Genomic DNA, 21,108 nt, shown 5'->3' with positions numbered 1-21,108 from the left:
ATAATTTAACAAGAATATTTTATATCCTAATTTGCTGACACTCTTCTCCTAATGATAAGGATACCAGATAAATAAGTTTTTTAAATAGGACAATTCATGCAAATGTGTTTAGTATAGCACCTGGCATATAACTGGGAGCACAATAAATGTTTATGGAGCATTGATGTTCTTGAAATCTGTCTCTAAAATTAAAGTTCTGAGCCTGAGTATTTTGTGCAGTTATGTAAATGTGTATGTTAGTGTGTGGTTTGTATGAGTGAGAAAGGAAAAACAAAAGCAAATAGTTAGGAGAGAAGTTTCTCTGAGGAAACCAATAAATCTAACCTTCTACACAATATAAGTCTTATGCATCTTATGCAGGATTTCAGGACTAACCTATACCAATCACCCATTCAATATGATACAACAAACCACTAACTGGAATGGACTGGCAGGTATCATTTTGTCCTCGTTATAAAAAAGCCATCGGGCCAAACAATGGAAGGGATAAGAGGAAGAGGTTCTACAGGGAGTGGCATGGGCAGCTGTGGGTGAGATTGCAGAGAAGAAAAACGAGGACAGTCTAGGCTGAACCTAATAGAAACTGCCTAAATGGCTGAGGGGACTCGAAAGGACTTAGTCACTTAAAAGCTAATCTACTGTGACTAAAGAATAAAGACTTTCAATTCACTGACTTTCTAATGATTATTTTGACTACTGAGAAGGTTTTTTTCATTCATCTTTTTGTGGCACAGTGGTGAGGAGCCTGTAGCCTTTCAAAAGCTTTTTTAAAATCTTATTTTTATATAAACTCTATATATATCTAGCTATTTGATCTTGAGTAACAGACACTGGCCTTAGTTTTCTCATCCTTAAGACTGGAATTATAATCCAGAATAGTGAAAATTACATGAGTGAATATATGTGATTTGCTTGGTATAGTACCTAGCAATGGTGTTCAACAAACAGTAAGTAGGTGGTGAGGACGCTGGAAGGAGCAAGAGAACAGCAAGAAGGGGCTGAAACTGGGCAACCGAGGTCATCCCTTCTGATCCACTATTTACGGAGCGGAAACCAAGGCTCAGCCAGCCACACACCCAGCTAGTGTAAGCAACACTGGAAAACAGTTTTCAGACCCCTAACTATTGCCTATCATTACTATACTGCCTCCTTTTGATAAATAAAACATTACCAGCTACATTAAAATAATTTTGGCTTGAAATCCTGTGACATTACATTTTACAGGTTCAAATGAGTAACTTAAAAGCCAAGGGAAGGAATTGTTTTATTAGGTACTACAAAAGAAAGCGTTTTCTGGAAAGTTTTATTAACACATTCTAGCTTAATGTTTATAACATTCAACATGGCAGAAGATCAAATGGTTTACTGACATTGATTTTTTGAAAGTTGACTTGCCAGTGCAATGTCAATTAGAGAAGATTTTTCCTATTATTACTAAAGTAAGGAAAGCTATTATAAAGTTCAGACTTTTAAAAATTTGTTCATAATAATCTTGTAACAACTAAAAGATTGCCTTTCTATTTTTGACAAAACACTAATTTTACATTAGCGGAAACTATACCCAGAACATAAATCATTTGCAGTAAGGCTTTTTTCAATTTTTAAATCGTGAATTATTGACTTATTACTTATTAATTATAACAGTACTCAGCTTTACCATCTGAACTAGTTATTTAACCTCTAAAACTCGATAATGATATCTGAAAAATGGGAATAGTAACAGAACTTTCAGTCAAATTTTTGCTAGAATTAAACAGAGTAATGTATATAAGTCTAATTAGAGCATTTGAAAGAAAATCCGGGACTACACAAACATTCAAAAAAATGTCTATTATTTATAAATAAGTACAAATAACCTTTTCAGTAAGAAAAATATTCCACTTTTTTTAATGAAGAAAATAACATTTTAAATCATTTTACCGAATAATCCTCTTGGGAATTAATGAAACTAAACCATTCAAGACAGTTTTTGAGAAACATGTCTGAAATATTAACAGGAATAACTTTTACAAATAAAATGAAAAATTCGTCATAAGGCAGAGTTAAAAAGAATTGGGGAGTACGGAAATCTAAAAGCATTATTTAATTTACATAGCAAACATTAAGAAAAAACCTAAAGTGTCTACTTTACTAAATTTAATGTATATTTTAAGTAATTAAACATATATATGTAGTAACTGGAAATTTGCTTAACAAATATGCTTACTTTTCTTTTTATGTCTTTTAATTTTTCAAATACTAATTAGGAAGAAGAAACATTAGTTTTTCTTTGTATCAAACTGTATGTTTATTATGTCTATAATTACTTTATAGATGTCTATATCTATTTTATCTATATAACATGAGTATAGTTCTTTTGTCTGTTAATCTCTTATCTAGACCAGATCACAAATATGCTTGTTTTATATGTATACACACTCTACAATACTATGTATACAATTTTTGAGTACACAATTAACGTTAGCCAAATAATAAGTCAGTTCTGTATGAGAAGACCCAAGATAAAACAAATTCTAGGTAACAAGAAAGTAAAAGCATCATGTTTTGAGTTTCTATGGTATTTAAGCAAAGTAAATTCTTAATGCTATCACATGGGAACCCACTCAAATCCCTCCATGTCACATTCCTGATAAAAGTTAAAAAACCAAGAGAACAATCCTAAACACAGGGTCACTGGCCCCCATGATTGTCACTAGTTTTATCATTTTAGTGGATTCTGGTGGTTCTTTGGTCCCTGTTGTTCATCCCATTCTTCCTATAATCCCACAATATTTCACTTCTTATTCTACAGAAGCCATAAATAAATACTCCTATCTGAAACTGGATAACATGAATAGTTTCCCACAAAGAGTGGCATAGCTATTCCATTATTTTCAACTTAGAATTCACATATATGTGATTATGACATATCCTCATACATCTCAAATACATAAATACATTAAATGATGTATAAATACAGTATTATGTAAATACTATCACTTAGCATTATTATTTGAAAATTACGGAAATAAATTCTATTTTGAGTCCTATTCAAATTACTACTGTACCTTGTAAAGCAGAGTGAATAGCACAATATGTAAAGTTTTACAGTGCAAAAGTCTCATGAGACCTTTATAGCTGGGATGGAGTGGCGTCCTTTTCTTATAGGGAGGCCAGGGATTTCCAGGGAATTTCCCACTCTGTTTTAAACTGGAAAAATAAAACAAAACTAAAATCAGATGATAGACTCAACATTAAATTGTAGTTTAAATAGTGATTTATAGACGTTAATTTTTGTCACATTTTTCTATGCAGTACTATTTTTAATCAAAGTGCTCAAAAATGACAAATGGATCTATCCTCTCCACAATGAATATTTCTATTTCCTTTCATAGTGGATAAAAATGAGTAGAGTTGAAAACTAGAAAGAAAAATGAATAGGAAAATGTTAAAGGAAAACAAACAGAAAAAATACAAAGTAAAGAACTAAACAAAGAAATTTCCAGTTGCAACAATTTGAACAAAATCGATAACCTAAAAATTCTCCCACTACAGTTGGGAAAGTTGGACAAAATATAAAATATAATCTTTTAAATGCATATTTGAACTCACAAAAAAAGAAAGTGGATTTCTCCCAGGTAACACCAAAAATCAAAAACAAAAAACAGAAAAAACAAAGGAATTAACAACAAGCACTAACACTGTGTTTTCCAATGGTTTTAATGGCCTTGAGCAGGCAGATCTCAAGGCTCACACAAGGCTTAGAGATGGAACTGAGATCCCACATAAAGCTGAGATCTTTAAAAAGCTTTACTCTCAATGAAAGGATAACTCACAAGGAGAAATAAGGAAGTTTGCCTGTGTCTTCTATGATGGAAAAAAAACAGGCTCCCCCAGAAGATAAGAAGTATGAACTTGTATGCAGTAACAGCAGACTCAACACAAAAAAAGCAAAATTGAAGAGATTACACAGAAAAACTGACAAATCTGTAACCATAATAGAATATATTAAAATATTTCTGTCTAACAGAAAGCCCAGGAAAAATAAATTGGTAAGGATTTTGAAGCTTGAACCACAGACAAATAAAGAGCATCCTATAATTAGAGAACACACATAATTTTAAGTATTTAGAACATTTATAAAAATTAACAAAATAATACGATGCTAAGCAAATCACAACAAATATCAAAAGAACTACTGTGTTTACCCGAAAATAAGACCTAGCCAGACAATCAGTTCTTCTGCGTCTTTTGGAGCAAAAATTAATATAAGACCCAGTCTTTTTTTACTATAAGACCAGGTATATAATATAACATAATATAATATAATATAATATATACAATATAATATTATATGACCTGATATATATGATATGATATGATATGATATGATATGATATGATATGATATGATATGATATGATATGATATCATATCATATGATATCATATGATATATCACACATTAGAGCTGATTGTCCGGCTAGGTCTTATTTTCGGGGAAACATGATAATATAAGGGACCACAACCACTTGTCATAAAGCAAATAAAACTAGAAATCAACTAAAAAAAAAACCCAAACTCCAGATATGCAGACATTTTAAAACACTATGTTCTTAGAAATTCATAGGTCACTATAATGAAAATAGGAATTTTTAAATATTTAGAACCTGAACGATATACACAATTGTGGGATACAACTAAAGCAGTACTTGGAAGGAAATTCATAGCCTTAACTGGATGTTTTAAAAAAAAATCAAAAACTAAGCATTTAAGAAAAGAGCAAAAATTCTACGTTGAAAGATCATAACAAATAATAAAGGAAAAAAGAATGAAATAGAAAAGAGTGGAAAAAAGAAACAACAAAATAAAAAGTTTGTTGTTCAAAAAATAGTAAATCTGACAGTCCCTGATAAGACTAATCAAGAGTAAGAAACTACAAATACAAATAAATAATAGGAATTAGAAAGGCAGATAGAATTTTTAAATTATTGGTTATATACTTAAGACAAAATAGAAGATTTTGTCAAGAAATACAACTTGACAATCCCTCTCAACAAGAAATAAAAATTCACTTTAAAGAAAGTGAATCAGTAGTTTTAAATTACCCACCAAAAAATAAAAAATGAGGCCCAGATGGTTGACTAGGCAAGTTCTATAAAAACTTCAAGAAACATTCACATGAATAACAATAAAGTTGGACCACTACCTCATACCGTATGTAAAAGTTAACTCAGAAAGTATCAAAGACTTTAATAACAGAGCTGAAACTATAAAACCCTTAGAAGAAAACATAGGCATACGTCTTTCTGACTTTGGTTAAGCAATAGATCTGACACCAAAAGCACAAGCACCAAAAGAAAAAAAATAGATAAACTGGACTACATCAAAATTAAAAACTTTTGTTTCAAAGGACACTTTTAAAAAAGTGAAAAAGAAAAATAACCCACAACCCACAGAATGGTAGAAAATATTTGCAAATAATATAGCTGATGAGTCTAGTATTCACAATATATAAAGAGCTCTTAAAATTCAATACTAAAAAGGCAACGCAATTTAAAAAATAGACAAAGGATCTGGAGAGTCCTCCAAAGAAGATATGTAAAAGGCCAATAAGCACATGAAAAAATGCTCAACGTCATTAACCATCAGGAAAAGACAAATCAAAACTACAATGAAATGCCACTTCATACCAACAAGAATACCTATGATCAAAAAGACATAACAAGTGCTAAAAAGGCAGTAGAGAAATTGGAACTCTCACATACTGCTTGTACTAGGAATGTAAATGCTGAAGTTTCTTTAGTAAAAAGTCTGGTAGTTCCTCAAACAATTAAACAGAGTTACTTACCACTAACCCAGCAAGTCCACTCATGGGCATATATACTCAAGAGCAATGAAAACATATTTCCACACAAACGTTTACAGACGAACATTCAAAGTAGTATTATTCATAACAGCCCCACAAGGTGAAAAGAACCCAAATATGATAAATGGATACATAAAAGAGGGATATCCTTACACTGGAATATTATTTGTCAATAAAAAGAAATGAAGTACTGATAAATGCCTTGAAGACATGCTAAGTGAAAGAAGCCAGCTACAATTTGATTACATTTATATGAAATGTCACAAATAGGCAAATCTACAGAAACAGAATGTAGATTAGTGGTTACCTAGGACTGGGGAATTGGGGGAAATAGGTAGTGGTTGTCAATGAATACACAGGTTTCTTTTTAGAGCGATGAGTATGTTCTAAAATTTCTTATGGTGATAATGGCACAACTCTGTAAATATACTTAAAACCACTGATTGAACTGTATACTTTTAAATGGGTGAATTATATTGAATTATATCTAAATAAAGCTGTCAGAAAAAATACATTCAAGATAATCTCCATCTCGTGGCATAAATTTTAGAGACTAGTAAAAGGGTGAAAATACACAGGCAATTCTATGACGTTACTATAACCTTGTTACCAATACACAAACAGAATGATTTTTAAAAATTATAAGACTATTCCTCTTATAAGTACAATGGAAAAAAGATTCTTTTAAAAAAGTAAACCACATCAAGCAATGTTTTACTTTTTAAAGATGGAGTGCATCATGACAAGATTGGGTTTTTCCCAATAACACAAGGATATTTGGATTATATACCATGACCTACACAGGTGCAGGAAAAGCACTTGATAAAATTATAAACTCCTAATAAAAATTCCTAAGGTTAAGCATGCAATAGAAAAGAACTTACTCACCTCATAAAGGGTAACTACAAAACTACTAAAGCAAACATTTTATCTAATAGTGACCCATGAAAAGCATTAGGAACAAGACAAGATGCTTTTCTTCACTGCTATTGTTCAATACTATTCTAGAGACCCTAGCCAGCAAAGAACAGATAAGTGACCAGCAAAGACAGTTTGTGATTCTGCATGTGTGTGTATGTGTGTGTGTACGTACACAAAGAAAAGAAACAAAATCATCATTATTCCCAGATAATTTAAATATCCCCAAAGAAAATCTTATGAAATCTACGAATTATTGGAACTAATAAGAATCAAGCTGAACGTAACATGAACAACAAAAATCAACTGCATTCTTATTCACTAAAACAAAGAGAAACTATGATCGCAGGAAATATACCACATATAGTACCTATAAAAATTATAAGATAACTTTGAATAAATCTGACAAAAGATGTCCAAACCCTTTCTGGGAAAAATAATAAAACTTTATTGAAAGAAATTAAGATAACCTAAATAGTTGGATATATGCCATGTTCGTGGATAGGAAAATGCATTACTGTTAAGATGGCATTTCTACCAAATTAATTTATGAATTCAGTACACTTTCAATCAAAATCCAACATGTTTTATCATTAAATTTGGTATGGTCATCATAAAGGTAAAGGGCCAAGAATAAATATTATAAATAGAAGAGAGAAGAAGTAGGAAAAGGAAGAAGATGAAGGAGAGGAGAAAGGAGGACTTACAATATTTAAGACAGCGTGTTATTAGTTTATAGAATGAACAAAAGAGAAATAGACCTATATACATACATACATACAGATACCTAATACAGTCAGTTACCTTTCTTCACAATAGCTATGTTCTATAAAGTCACCACAAACACTAAATAATCGTCCCAAAGGGAAATACAGGGTTAGGTTCCTGCAAGTCTGGGAGTCAAAGAATTTTTGTCAACTGAAATGCCATTTGCATTTATATAGATTCATTTGCCAATGTGTCTGTAAAACAAGCCAGCTCCATCAGCACTGAATTGAAAATCTTCTCTTCCATACAACCCTTTTCCTGAGTAACTCTTAGCAAGTATTTTTTGTTTTAAATTCTTCTGCTATCTCCTGATCTGCAGAACTTATCTTCCCTGCGAGTTTAACATTTTCCACACCATATTACCTTTTGAAACGTGCAAGTCAGCCAGCACCAGGCAAGAAGGGTTTAACGTTTTCCTAACCCTGGGTAAATGTGACAGTAAATTTCTTGGGCTTTCAGCCTCACAACAATGTCCAGTGCACTTTTTTATCAGTCATCATCTCATGAGACCACAAATTTAGCTTTTCAGCTTTTCCATAGCTTCATCACATGCTATGCCTGCTACTGTAGCACTTTTTGGAATGGCTTCATGTACAGATCAGTGAATTTCCTCTACCTTTTTCTGGATATACTATATTACTGATTCGTTACCACCAAATGTGCAGCCAACAGCACTATAACTCATGCCTGAATGAAGAGTGTCTAACAATGAAGTTTCTGTGTATGGCACACCAAGGCTTTCTTGCCGTTAGGAACACTAGAGAGCACTCCAGCACTATGTTTGAGGGCCATTTTAAACAGCAAAATCACCACCAAAGGCCATTTTAAACAGCAAAATCACCACACAAAAATGCAAAACCATGGCATTGAACAGACTGTGAGAAGGACACTTGTTACAGTATAAGAGCTGAAACAAGAAGGCAGAGCTTTGCTTTGTTCAGCCTCAACAAACCTGCCTACCCAAATCACCCCAGTACAGCTCAGACTCCACAAGCTCCAGGGCACTGAGAGCTCTTCATCACAAGCAGCCAGAATTATCAGACATCCAATGAATGCCTCTCGCATGGAATAGTTCGAGACCAGACAATAAAATACTCAACTCAGAGAAAGCAGAGATTACCTAGGTGAGGCAAGAAAAATCTTAAAAATAAAAAATAAAAACACTATCATCAACATACCAGAGAAATGAGTTGCATCTTTAACTCAAGAAGAGGATGCCCTAAAATTGTTTACATTAAAAAAAGATTTCTATATAGCACTATAGTAGCTACAGAGAAGCATAAGTTTTAAAACAATCCCAATAGTTGATGATAAAATATTTCAACTATTCTATTTCTTTCAGCATAGAAAAGCAATTTTTAGTTTTTATTTTGTTTCTTTTTGTTTGCTTTAAGCAGTAGCCCCTAAAAGTGCAGCACCAACATTAATAAAGTGTTCCAAAATAAAGGTTACATATTTGTACAACGCAGCAGGTAATATATCATTTTGACTGCTCTTTTCACAAGCATTAATGGAATAATGCAAATGAAAACCTACATGACAGGAAAAAAAATTTTAAGTGACTCAAACCAACACCTAATTATTGACTAGTTTGAAACAAATATATATAAACTCATACATCATACTTTCAAACATGGGCCAGCATCCATTAACCTTCTAGATGGGAGATGGGAAGCAACAAAAATATCAGAAATTATCGTTTAAAAAAATTTATTACTGGCTGAAATTAAAACAGCCACTGTATAAAAATTACATTTGTCTTTTGGAAATGACCAGACAATGGTTCCAACACTGCCATTAACAATCACATTTCACCAAACATTTCTGGCCACATGTCTTTTATGTAAAATATAACACTAAACTGAATGGATGGTTTTCCAACTCTTGGTTTGTTTTGTTGTTGTTGTCTTGTTTTTGTTTTTCTTTCCAAAGCTGACCTGCCCATTAAGGGATATTGGGAAAGGAGAAAGGAAGCAGGATGAGCCCCCTCCACTCTCTCAGGCCTCCTCCTGCTGTTGCCCAACCCACTCCTCCAGTGATGGGCCCTGAGAGACTTTTATAAAACCTAGATAGATCTTGAAGGCCTTTTCCAGAAATAAGATCCTAAGATTTGAAACATCTAAACATCCCATAAAGGAAATGGCTTATTTTCACTAAAACTCTCAGCACAAAATTTAAAGAAATTTGTTTTTCATTCAGCTAGCAATTACTGATTGCCTACAAAGTACCTACCACCAAGCTAGATTCTGAGAACATAGCAGTTTTAATTTATACAATAATTTTTCATTGTGATTCTTCAAAAGGCCTTTCTATTGCCTTCTTGCAAATAAAAGAAAAAAAATCACCCTCAGTAAAATCAGTTTAATTACTTTTGTCCCTTAAAACGAAAAGAAAATGAAAATGACCAGTAACCAAGTAATAGCAAATCCTACAGTTTAGGGTTATTTCCCAGTTGTGCTCTAATAAGAAATGAAACAGTCAATTATACAGCCAAATATACAGCAAATAAAAGATATCACATCAAGGGAGCAGATATTATATTTCACATATAAAATAAATCTCAAAAAATATTAAGTTTTACATAGAAACAAACACATTTATTCCTGGGTATGATATTTACTTTAAGTATACAAAATGTATTAGATGAATATAATAGTTTATGCATAACATTTCAAAGATTAATTTACAAGAAAATGATTAAAAGATTTTAGTTTGAAACTAGAGGGTATATTTATTTGTCATCTGTTATTATTTTCTTAAACACATATTTCTTTTAAAACAAAGATTTTCAAACCACCAAGAAATATCATAGCACTTCAGAAATATTTCTAAGAAACTATAAAGATATTGTACAGGAACTCAAAAGCCAAATGAAGGGAATGAGAGAATTAGAAAAAAATGGAGAACAAAAAAGGAAAATTAATAAAACTAGCTCTGAGGACATGGTTTTCTCTATGTGAAATAGTTAATAAGTCAAAATATAATGTAGTTCTAAACAACTAATAACACAAAATAGATTTTAAAACACAAGATAACCTGCAAACATAAAAGATTACCTGTGTGTCAGTATAGGTCTAAACCAGGTTTCTCAACCTGACACTAATGACATTTGGGACCAGATAATTCTTTGGTGTAGGATGCAAACCTAGTCTCTACTGGAGGTCAGTAACAACCCTCCGTTCAGACAATGGCAAACGTCCCTAGAGGACAAAAATCACCTCTGGCTGAGAACCACAGGTCTAAATGATGGAAATCAACTGCTCATTAAATACTTAATCTAATCCATTTAAAGGGAAAATTTTATTTTTCCCTTTAAATTTATCAATTAAAAGTCTCCTATGTGAAAAATAACAGATACAATTTTATAGAGCGCCTAGCATATAACAAGCACTCAATAAACATGTATCGTTAAATAAAACTTTCCCTTTAAGTGGATTAGATTATTTAATGACTTTCAAAGCTTTGAAAGTTTCTACTTATTACATAGTAGAAGAGAATAAAATTTACTATACACTTAATTTATATACTAAAATGATCAGCCATCACCACTGCCCCCAGAAAAAAGGCAAAGCCACTTAGGACAGCACAGTTTATGAAAACCACATTAGGTTTTCCATGCAAATGCTTTCTCCCACCCATTTTTTCATTTTTCAATGTGACCCTCTCAAATATATTTATTCAACAAATGTATTCTAAACACCTACTATGTGCCAGCCCTGAGATAGGTACTGAAAATGTAAAAGAGATAAACAGACAATAGTATCTTGCCTCAAGAAACTAAAAGCCTACAAGCAAACAAATAGTTACAAAACCATTCAATAAATATAGAAACAAATGCTAAGGAAGCAGACTATTTCCCTAAGGGTTTTAGGGAAAGGGAGAGAGAGATGCTGCTGATGGCTGAACTGGGTTTTGTATTTTGTTTTTATTTTGTTTTGGAGGGGAGTATGCTAAAATATGGCACTACAAACTTTCTTCAGGTATATCTCTGATAGATCTTAAATTCAACATATATCTATTACTGCAAAGTCTTGGCAGAAGAGAAGTTTCAATTACATCTAATATCTATATTTACAGTTATCGGGACAAAATGTTTTCTCAAGATTAAAGACATTTATATCATTTTAATATTGTTTTTTAAATGTTTAAATTAAGCCATAGAAAAGCACAAATAAAAGATAACCTATGATGTTTAGCAATATAATGTTAGCTACTAAGGTGTAAAAATATGTGGAAATAATACATTAAAAATAGTCTACAATAACATACAAAATTGAATTCTTCATTAAAAAGATATCCTTCAAAACATTTATTTTCTACAGTCATCAACATTTTAAACTACTTTGTTAAATATTTACAAGTAAAATTCATTTTGCTTTGGCTATTTTCCCACTTATCAAGAACACAGTAATATTACCACACTTTTTGTAGATACCCATCAGCTCTGATTTCAGATAATTTCATTCTCTTAACTTGTGCCTCCTCTACTGGTTTCAAAGTAGAACAACACAAAACTAAGCTTTCAATTCCACTGGTCAAATAGCAACTACCTAAGTTTATTTTTTTATTTATGTTTATTTGTGATATTTTATAAAATTTATTTTCATGAGATTAACATCAGATTTTGGATCAAGATCTTGAGATCATAAATCTCAGCCTGATTTTCTTAAATCTTAAAATATTATTTTCTCCTCTAAAGATTGAGAGTATACTTTAATGAGAGCATATCACATTTGTTATAATTGAAATTTTTCTATATAAATACAAGGTATCCATTATTATACTAATCAATATAACGGACTTACAATGCTGTATATCTGTCCATTGCAGACTGCACGTCTCTACGGTAAACTGTGCGAAGAATGACCATGACGGGGTCAAACTCCTGATCCCAGACTTCAGCTAGTATTCAAAAGAAAGTAGAAACAAAACACTGACTTCTTAGGAATAAAGTCAATCTCTAATAACTAATTACATTTAAGTATATTTTAAATTTAATATATGGGATAGTTTAATTGATTATATATTTGCCTTAATAAGCCTGATGTAGTGAATAGTTTTCTAAGTTAAAAATCATAATTTCATTACGAATGTTCTCTTAAGTTCAGAAAGAACTAGTGAGCAAAAAGTTTTATAATATGATAATGCAGGAGGGAGGTGGTAGATGAAGGTAAAAGGGATCAAATATATGGTGATGGAAGGAGAACTGACTCTGGGTGGTGAACACACAATGGGATTTATAGATGATGTAATACAGAATTGTACACCTGAAATCTATGTAACTTTACTAACCATTGTCACCCCAATAAACTTTAATATGATAATGTCTCGCCATAAAAGTTTAGTTCATTGATGTTTTTTTTTTGTTTTGTTTTTTGTAAAGTGCCAACTAGAAAGTAAGAAAGACAATGAATGCATTAACACTTTTGAAAGTTGTTATGGTACTGACATTTTGAAATTGATAATTGATCTCCTTACCTTCTCCATAACTAGGAACCACTATCCCATGTGTGGTTGTTATGTACAACTGATGGTATACAAGATGATTTTAAGTATTAACTATACAAAGCTAATTATTTTAATAGTTTTATCAACATGTATTAGAAAATTGTACATTGCAAATAAAGCCAGTGATCTCACTAATAATCATGTTTAGGATGAGGCAAAGTTTAAAAAAGTGAATCCATTTAAGAAATCAACATACTAAGTATATAACAGTAGAGATGGTATTTAGATGTGGTAAAAATCTACAATGTGACCTGCGAATAATAATTTTAGAAACTGCTGCCTCTTTCCTAGGTTAATTTCCTTCCCCGCTCTCATTCTCTCTAGCAGAATTCTTAACATTTGAAAACTGGGAAGAAGCTTAAGGTTCTCCCTATACATCTACTATAATTTCAACTTTCTAGCACAAGTAACTATTACCAATTGTCCCTATGTTTATGTAGCATGCTATTCACCTTCAATTGTCAAAGTATGACTTAAGATTCTTAAGATAGGCCTTCGCAAAGACAAAGACTTTTGTAATTATTTCTATTATCTTTTACTGTCCTTCACTTTTAAATCTATTAATTTGTACAATTAAAATGCCAATGCTTTTATCAGAATTATAAAACCATAGCAATGGGAAAACTTTAGTGCTAGTCCAACAGGCATCAAACAGCGTTCCACTGGAGCTGGATTTTCACAGAAGTTTAACAGGGCCCACATTAGGAGCAAGGAGATGGCCAAACAGATGAAAAGCTATGTCCACTCCCTACACATCCTTCAACTAGATTAGGGCTGCTTTTATCAGTTTTGTGTAACAGATTCAAAAATAAGTCAAATCCAAAGATAACAAACTGATTTTTCTCAACATCACAGAACTAGCGAATACAATTCAGACTGTATTTGAATATGACACTCAATTTCTTGACTCTAATCTTCAAATGCCCTAGTGCCCCATCTCAGTGTCTCAAACTTTATTGTGCATGACAATCACCTTACAGAGCGTGTAAAAGAACAAAAAGCATATTTCCAGAACACATCCCCAGAGATCCTGAAGAGAGCAGACTGGGGCTGAGGCACAGGTACCTGAGTTTTTAATAAGGACCACGAGTGAGTCTGACAGAGGTAATCCTCAAATCCTCACCTCATACTTCTATAAGCACTGCACCATACACGAACACCACTCCACTTGGAAGCTCATCTAAATTTTAGATACAAAGTGCTCTCTACAATAAAGAAATAATGTGCTTTTCCTTTAATGGAATATATTCCAAAAAGAAACTCTGTCTGGACTCTTCTTGCTACTTTTGTGAACTCCCTGAAAAATCCCACATGGTAAGACTTATTCTGCTGTGTTTTACCGAACACTGTACATGTTATTTACACCTTCAAAGTGGACATCAGTTTTCCATTTAGACAGTGAGTGTTGAGGAAGGAAGTCAAGAAGGATACAACTGTTGCTTCCTTTAAAATTTTAACTTAGTGAAAATGTGAGAGTTAAAAAGAACAGAGTACGAATCAAGAATTCACCTACTTCTGGCTCTTGTCAAACATGTCATAGAAGGGGGAAAACCTTAGAAAACCAACCACTTAAGGAAAAGGCTTCTATATATTTACATAGGTTCAAAATGTAAGAAAATGTTTCAGCATTCTATATAGATTTTAGTATTAACTGTTTCAAATTAAAATTTGGGTAATGAGAACAATTTCAAATCAAACTGAGAGCAAATATATTCAAAATGTTTTTAAGTATATGTTTTGTTTTACATTTTGTAGTTCATTTATAGTTCATTCACATATAAAAATAAACTAGATTTCATATATAAAGTTCCTTTTATAATCTAGAGTTATCTAAGAAATTATTGTAACATAAAACAGTAGATTTATAAATAAATAGAATATCACTGTATACCATAAAGGACAAACATAATCTATAGGAAAGTTGGAAGGAAAAAAAACCGAAGCTAAGAATAAATAAAACACAAAACATTTTCTTTCGGTATACACAACTCACCTTCAAAAACTGATATTTGAAAGAATGTCTATGTATGTAAACGTACCTTTAGGAGTATACATGCCTTGTTGCATAGAACCTCCAGGTTCAAAAACAGGAGCCTTGAAATCAGCTACAGCTGATAAAACTGATTCAAAGCTATAACTGCCCGGAATAATGCCACTTTTGGGATTTGGATTTTCTGGAATATGATGTATGTGTCAAGAAAAAAATAATTAATGACTAAAAGCCAGCTTTATAACTTTACCAAGGTACTCTAGTTTCTAACTACTTTTGCTAAAAAGAGGTAGAGTGATTGGCTGTAATATATAAAGTTGGCCACAAGAGGGCTATGTAATACAACAGTTCAACAATAACTTTTTATTAATTGTAAATTTTTAAATACCTTTAATCTAGAAGCCTACTAACAAATTATTTGCCGAAGTAGTCCCTAAGTATCAAACTAATCAAATTTCAGGAAATGAAAAAAATAAATTAAAAAATAATTTCAGGAAATGAAAAAATAAATTAAAAAATAATTAATTTCCATTGTCAGCATTTTGCAAACAATAAACTTTCCCTTAAAAAATCAGAGTATGCTAAAAATTAACCAAGATTTTTATGAGAAAAGATTGTTTTTCCAAAAACACAAAATGTCATACTCAAAGAAAAAGATGCTAAGCAAATTTTTAAAAATAAAGAAACCAGAAAACCACAGGTTCTTTCCTATTGACTTCATGTTAAAGTATGTAATTCCTTAAAATTCAAAGTTACAGAGAATGCTTTTGCTGTGTTACAGCACTGACACATAGTATATAATTGTTGAAAGAAATCATCAAACAATATCAAATTGCTGCTTATGAAAATCCAAGACTATCAAATAGGCATTCTAATAGGAGTGATTTCACAAAATTTTAGGAAATTATTCCAAAGATATTCACAATATACAAAGTAAATTTAGCCAAAAATTTGCAAAATAAATTTTTATCACAAAGTAACGTGATTATCTTTGTCTAAAATTTTATTAACAATAACAAATAATAAAGTGTCCGTGGTCTATACAAAGAAACTATAAGTTTTCAAAAGTTTGTAGACAATAGTCTTTGCACTGAAAAACCTCTTGATTTTTTCCTGGATTCTAAAAAAATCCTCAGAACCTTTAAAACACAGGTAATGACAATTATAAGGTATACCACTAAATTTTAACTATGAATTCCAGGCAGGCTATACGAAGTAGACCTAGCAGCCTTTTACAAGGTATCCAGCTTCCTTTCACTAACGCTGGCCTGGAAGGTCAGATCCTGGGTGCCCAGAGCCATCGGTTCTGAGGTCTAACAAGAGCTTCCTAAGAGGAGACAATTAGAGGCAAAAACATCTGCCACTAGCCCTGAACACACAGTTAAACGAACAATTGGAGTTGTTTTCCATACCATTTTTCAACTTCAAAGAATTTTTTTAATCAAAAACGTGATATACCTTTGATTTGCAAAAATTACTTATTTTTTAGATCCTGCAACTAACAGAAAATTAAACTGTTAAAAGGATATGAGGTCCAGCAATGAACTGTGTGTTCTGTCATTCATACATAGCTGGGCTACCATCTCGGCCCTGAGAATCTCATCATCAGACATGCCTAAAACAATTAAAAACACAATTAATAAATCTTTATATAAATTATAAAGAAACAACGTACCACACATTTTAAGCTGTTTTACCAAAAATGAGGTGTTTCAAAAATTAAAGAATGCAATGCCCCAAATATAACTGTAGTTTCACTACCCTGAAATAGTTTGCAGTTCCCTTAAGTCAAGGGTATTTTAAAGGATATTCTAAAAGGAATATGAATTGTACAGCATACCAAGAGTTTGAAATACTGTTTAAATATATCCACGTCATTTCCTTTTTTCCGTTAGCCAGTTACTAACACTGGGAAAAGGGGAGGAAAAGGAGGACAATAGTTAATACCCAAGCATTAGTATTAGTGCTTTTTACCTAAATGTAAACGCAGACTCAAAAGAATCACAAGAAATGTAAGAGCGCCTTCTAACATCGATCTCTCATGCTCTGCATCAAGTACCGTGTTTTGATGTTGTGAAGCCATTGTCAACAAATCTACTACCTTAAATCTGTAAGAAATATTTGAGACAGATTTTTTTTAAGTTAAAAAAACAAAATTAACTTAAATTCCAAATACTTCCTAATACCTATCTTTAAAAAAATTATGCTTACCTTTCAAAGACAGATGAAATAAAATAATCTGGGTCAAGTCTAGAAGCACAAACCTTTAAAAGACAAAAAAAAAAAAAGAAAAAAAACACACCACAAACTTTATTTCTCAGTATTCAGTTTTATTTCTTACATTAATCATGTGTTTTTTTTCATTTTTTGAATCTTATGATGTTTTGACATCTTGGGAGGTCTTACAGACCCAGGAGAGACTACTCCTCTCAGGGCTAATTCCTAAAGATAGTAAACAACTTATTTGGGAACAAGCCTCTTATATGCAAGTCAATTACCCCTTTATCCAACTCTCACACACCAAGCCAATATTCCCCCTGCCCTAAATCAATCGAGGACCAGGTACCAGAGAGCTGGGGACAGCCCCTATGCCCCAAAGTCAAACAGAATTATTCAAACTAGCCAATCCTAAAGTGTTTATCCCGCCTTGCCCTGCCTTTTCTAGCAAGTGGAAACCCCAATAAAGGTTCTGCTCTAGTATTTCCCCCTACTCTTGCTTCTGCCTCCTGACCAAAATCTAATGTTTCTTCTGTGGTCCTGCGTGATGTGGCATGCCACCTTCTCTTTGGAAACGGGTGTAATAAATTCTTCTTTCAATAGCAATGACCTCTCTGTGTCATCATTTAGTCACCTCTATAAATTAAAATCCTGTGGGTACAAATGAGACACTTCTAAAAGTACATCTGCATTATAAAGCTGACTTACCTGTAATAGGTAAATGTCAGGATCAATCATGGAATTACAGAAATGAGACTGAACATAGGTCATGGCTTGTCCTTTGATTTGCAGACCATTTCTTACCCACATATTGCTGTGGATTTCAGCAAGACTTGCCTAGTAAAATAAAAATTATGTAAACTAGACAAAGAAGTCACCTGAATTCAATCATTATAAAATCATGCGATATTGAACAATCATTTCAAAATATTTTATAACTTAATTACAGTATGAGCCTGACATTCTGTCCAATGTTAAAGACATTCAATTCAAATATATATTTTAAAATTTTTAAGTGCTTTATATAGTCCCTTCTTTTGGAATTTATACGTGAATTAGTTTTCCATGATAACTCCTGGATACAGTTATAACAATTTTCACTGAAATCTTCCATGAGGAATCAGTGACACTTATGTTTAACTCTCCTCCTCCAAAAAAGGCATACGTAATGCTTAGAGAAACACAGGAATAAGCATAAAACCAAGTTAAGTGTTCAAAGTCAATGAATAAAATCTACATCTTTAATTCACCTGTAACTCAACCTTCAACGCAAACTAGTCACTTTCCAAATAAGAGAGGTAAGAGAGGGTCACATCAGAATAAATTTTACTATGTTAATATTTCATTCTTCAGGTATTCATGTTCTGTATCAATTAAAACTAAGCACAGTCATAACTTCATCTCCTACTTGTCCCTAACCCCCATAGTTAAAGTTCAGTAATGATTAACAAATCTAAAATTGCCAGAAAAACAAATTGAAGTGCAAGTCCCTCTAATGTACATAAAAGGTTGGCCCACAAAATTAATGTTAGGACTTAAAGAAACCACAGGGCTTATGTGAGCTAATTCTTCTCTCTTTTCTCTCCTCTCACTTTATAGATAGGGAAATTAAGAATCAAGTAGGTGAATTACTCCCAAACAACATGGATGAGGAAACAGTGGTGGCACCAATGCTAAAGTCTATTAGGTCTCCTAACTACCAAAACAGTGCTGTAAAACTCCCCTACAAGTAAAGATAATGAAAAGAATTCCTGGGGAAATTGTAACTCAATTTAAATTATTTAGAACTAAATAATCTGGCAAAAACACCAAAATTAAATTTAAAAATTTTTTTCAAATATTTTGGCTATAAAAGCAATGATAAAGGCATAAAAATAAAATAAAGGAAGAATCACTTAACCAAAGATTCAATTCAAAACGCTGTAAAAACCTGAATACATACTTGAATTTGGAGTGGGTGAATCATTAGTTTCATTAACATTTCCTGATCCGGTAAAACAGAATCCAAATCTAGTTCTTGACATTTCACAGCCTAAAAATTATGATTAAAAAGTTACTAATTTAATATTTATTTTCTATATACTTTTTTAAAAGAATGGTTTAATGACAGTCTTACCTTACTCAAAAACATAGCATAATAACGATGTAGTGGCAAATGAAAAGTGACTTGGTTAGGTGCTGGCTGGAATAAACAAACAAAATCCACAAGTCAAAGAATGTTTAACAGAAGTTCCAAGAAGGTTTTAAAATGCTAAAACCATACTTTACCTTGATTTATCCCTATACTTTTAAACCAAAACTCAAAATTTTAGAAGATATAGCTTAAAAACCACTATAGATAAAATTATTCCATTTTTAGATACCTAAATGCAAGTTCCTTGAAGGCAGAAATTGTATACAACTTTGAATCTTCTGAAACATCTAGCACAAAACAAGGAATGAGAGAAATTTCCCTTTATAGTAGGCCATTTGGGAATCTTCAAATGCATGCCTACCAAACATAATGATAGTAATAAGACAATACCACGTTTCCCTGAAAATAAGACCTCACTGGACCATCAGCTCTAATGCGTCTTTTGGAGCAAAAATTAATATAATGTAATATAATATAAGGTATAATATAATACCGGATCTTATATTAATTTTTGCTCCAAAAGACGGATTAGAGCTGATGGTCCGACAAGGTCTTATTTTCAGGAAACACGGTAATTGCTGCTAACAATCATTGAGCACTTATATGTGTCAGTCCCCATGATAGGCACTTTATTTACATTACCTCATTTAATCCTCACAAGAACCCTATGGGGAAGGAACTACTAACACATTGCATACGGATCACGAGAATCTTCACGAGGGATTTAAACCCCGCCATACGCAACATGTTAATAGACTCATTTTTATAAACAGGGAAATTCAAGCTTAGAAATCTTAAGTATTACTTCCTAAAGTTAACAAGCAGTGAACTGAGTGGCTAGCTTGGACTCCACTGTTCTATTTAGAGTGGTAAGAGGCTCTTACCACAGTCCTATAGGTGAAAGGTTTGCCTGGACAAGGGGATGATATGCTCCCCAAATCAATGCTGCACACACAACCTCCATAAGAATTCTTCGTACAGTACATGTCATGGGCGTTTGGCATCCTTGTGAATATTATAAAATTTGCATTTTAAATCTGTGACTCCCATGGGTCACACTATTACAGGACAAAAGTACACAACAGTTGTCCTTAAACAAACAAGAAAAATTAAAAAGGTATTATTTGCTTTTAATGCTTTGACAAATTTTTCTTCATGTTAAAAGTTTTCTTCACATTAAAAAATTTCTTCACGTTAAAAAATTTTATCCACTACATTCAGATAATTATGCTAATGTAATATCAGTATAGAGTTATAAAGAGCTGCAATGTGTCACCATCCCTGAAAGAGTTTTTTCCAAAACCAATATGAGAATAACATCCTCCTCAATATATGGATTAATGGCTATATAGAAAATTATTCTAATAAAGTGTGCCTTCTATAAAAAGAAATTTGTGACACATGCTACAACATGGATGAATCTTGAGGACATTATGCTAAGCCAGTCACAAAAAGACAAATACTGTATGACTCCACTTATATGAGGTACTTAGTCAAAATCATAAAGACAGAAAGTATAAAGGTGGTTATACAAGTTGGAGGGGTGAGAGAAAATGGGGAGTTTAATGGGTATAGAGTTTCAGTTTTGCACTCAAAAAAACCTTAATTAACACATTTTTCTATTTAAACCTCCATTTGCTGCCAGGAGTAGTCTTACCAAGACATTAATTTAATCTGTATTTAGTCCATTCACAATCTTTTAATAGTTCCCGGTAGTTTTTAATCTC

At 32.2% G+C, this 21,108-nt stretch overlaps 1 protein-coding gene across 4 annotated transcripts in view; it reads right to left on the bottom strand.

Annotated features, from left to right (window-relative positions):
• The window catches only part of UBR3 (ubiquitin protein ligase E3 component n-recognin 3), a 172,091-nt gene that overhangs the window by 80,299 nt on the left and 70,684 nt on the right, over positions 1-21,108 (bottom strand). For all 4 annotated transcript variants that reach the window (XM_019727399.3, XM_019727402.3, XM_019727403.3 and 1 more), the window contains exons 12-20: positions 19,364-19,429; positions 19,190-19,279; positions 17,956-18,084; positions 17,242-17,294; positions 17,005-17,138; positions 16,560-16,645; positions 15,080-15,221; positions 12,338-12,434; positions 3,048-3,189 (exon numbers count right to left, since the gene is read on the bottom strand). In XM_019727399.3, coding sequence (XP_019582958.2) covers positions 3,048-3,189; positions 12,338-12,434; positions 15,080-15,221; positions 16,560-16,645; positions 17,005-17,138; positions 17,242-17,294; positions 17,956-18,084; positions 19,190-19,279; positions 19,364-19,429 — 939 coding nt within the window. The remainder of the gene's footprint in view (positions 1-3,047; positions 3,190-12,337; positions 12,435-15,079; positions 15,222-16,559; positions 16,646-17,004; positions 17,139-17,241; positions 17,295-17,955; positions 18,085-19,189; positions 19,280-19,363; positions 19,430-21,108) is intronic.

This window comes from Rhinolophus sinicus, chromosome 17 (genome assembly GCF_057876585.1).
Source record: "Rhinolophus sinicus isolate RSI-liver-muscle chromosome 17, RSI-T2T, whole genome shotgun sequence".
NCBI classification, from domain to species: Eukaryota; Metazoa; Chordata; class Mammalia; order Chiroptera; family Rhinolophidae; genus Rhinolophus; species Rhinolophus sinicus.
This window is presented reverse-complemented; position numbering and strand designations above follow the sequence as displayed.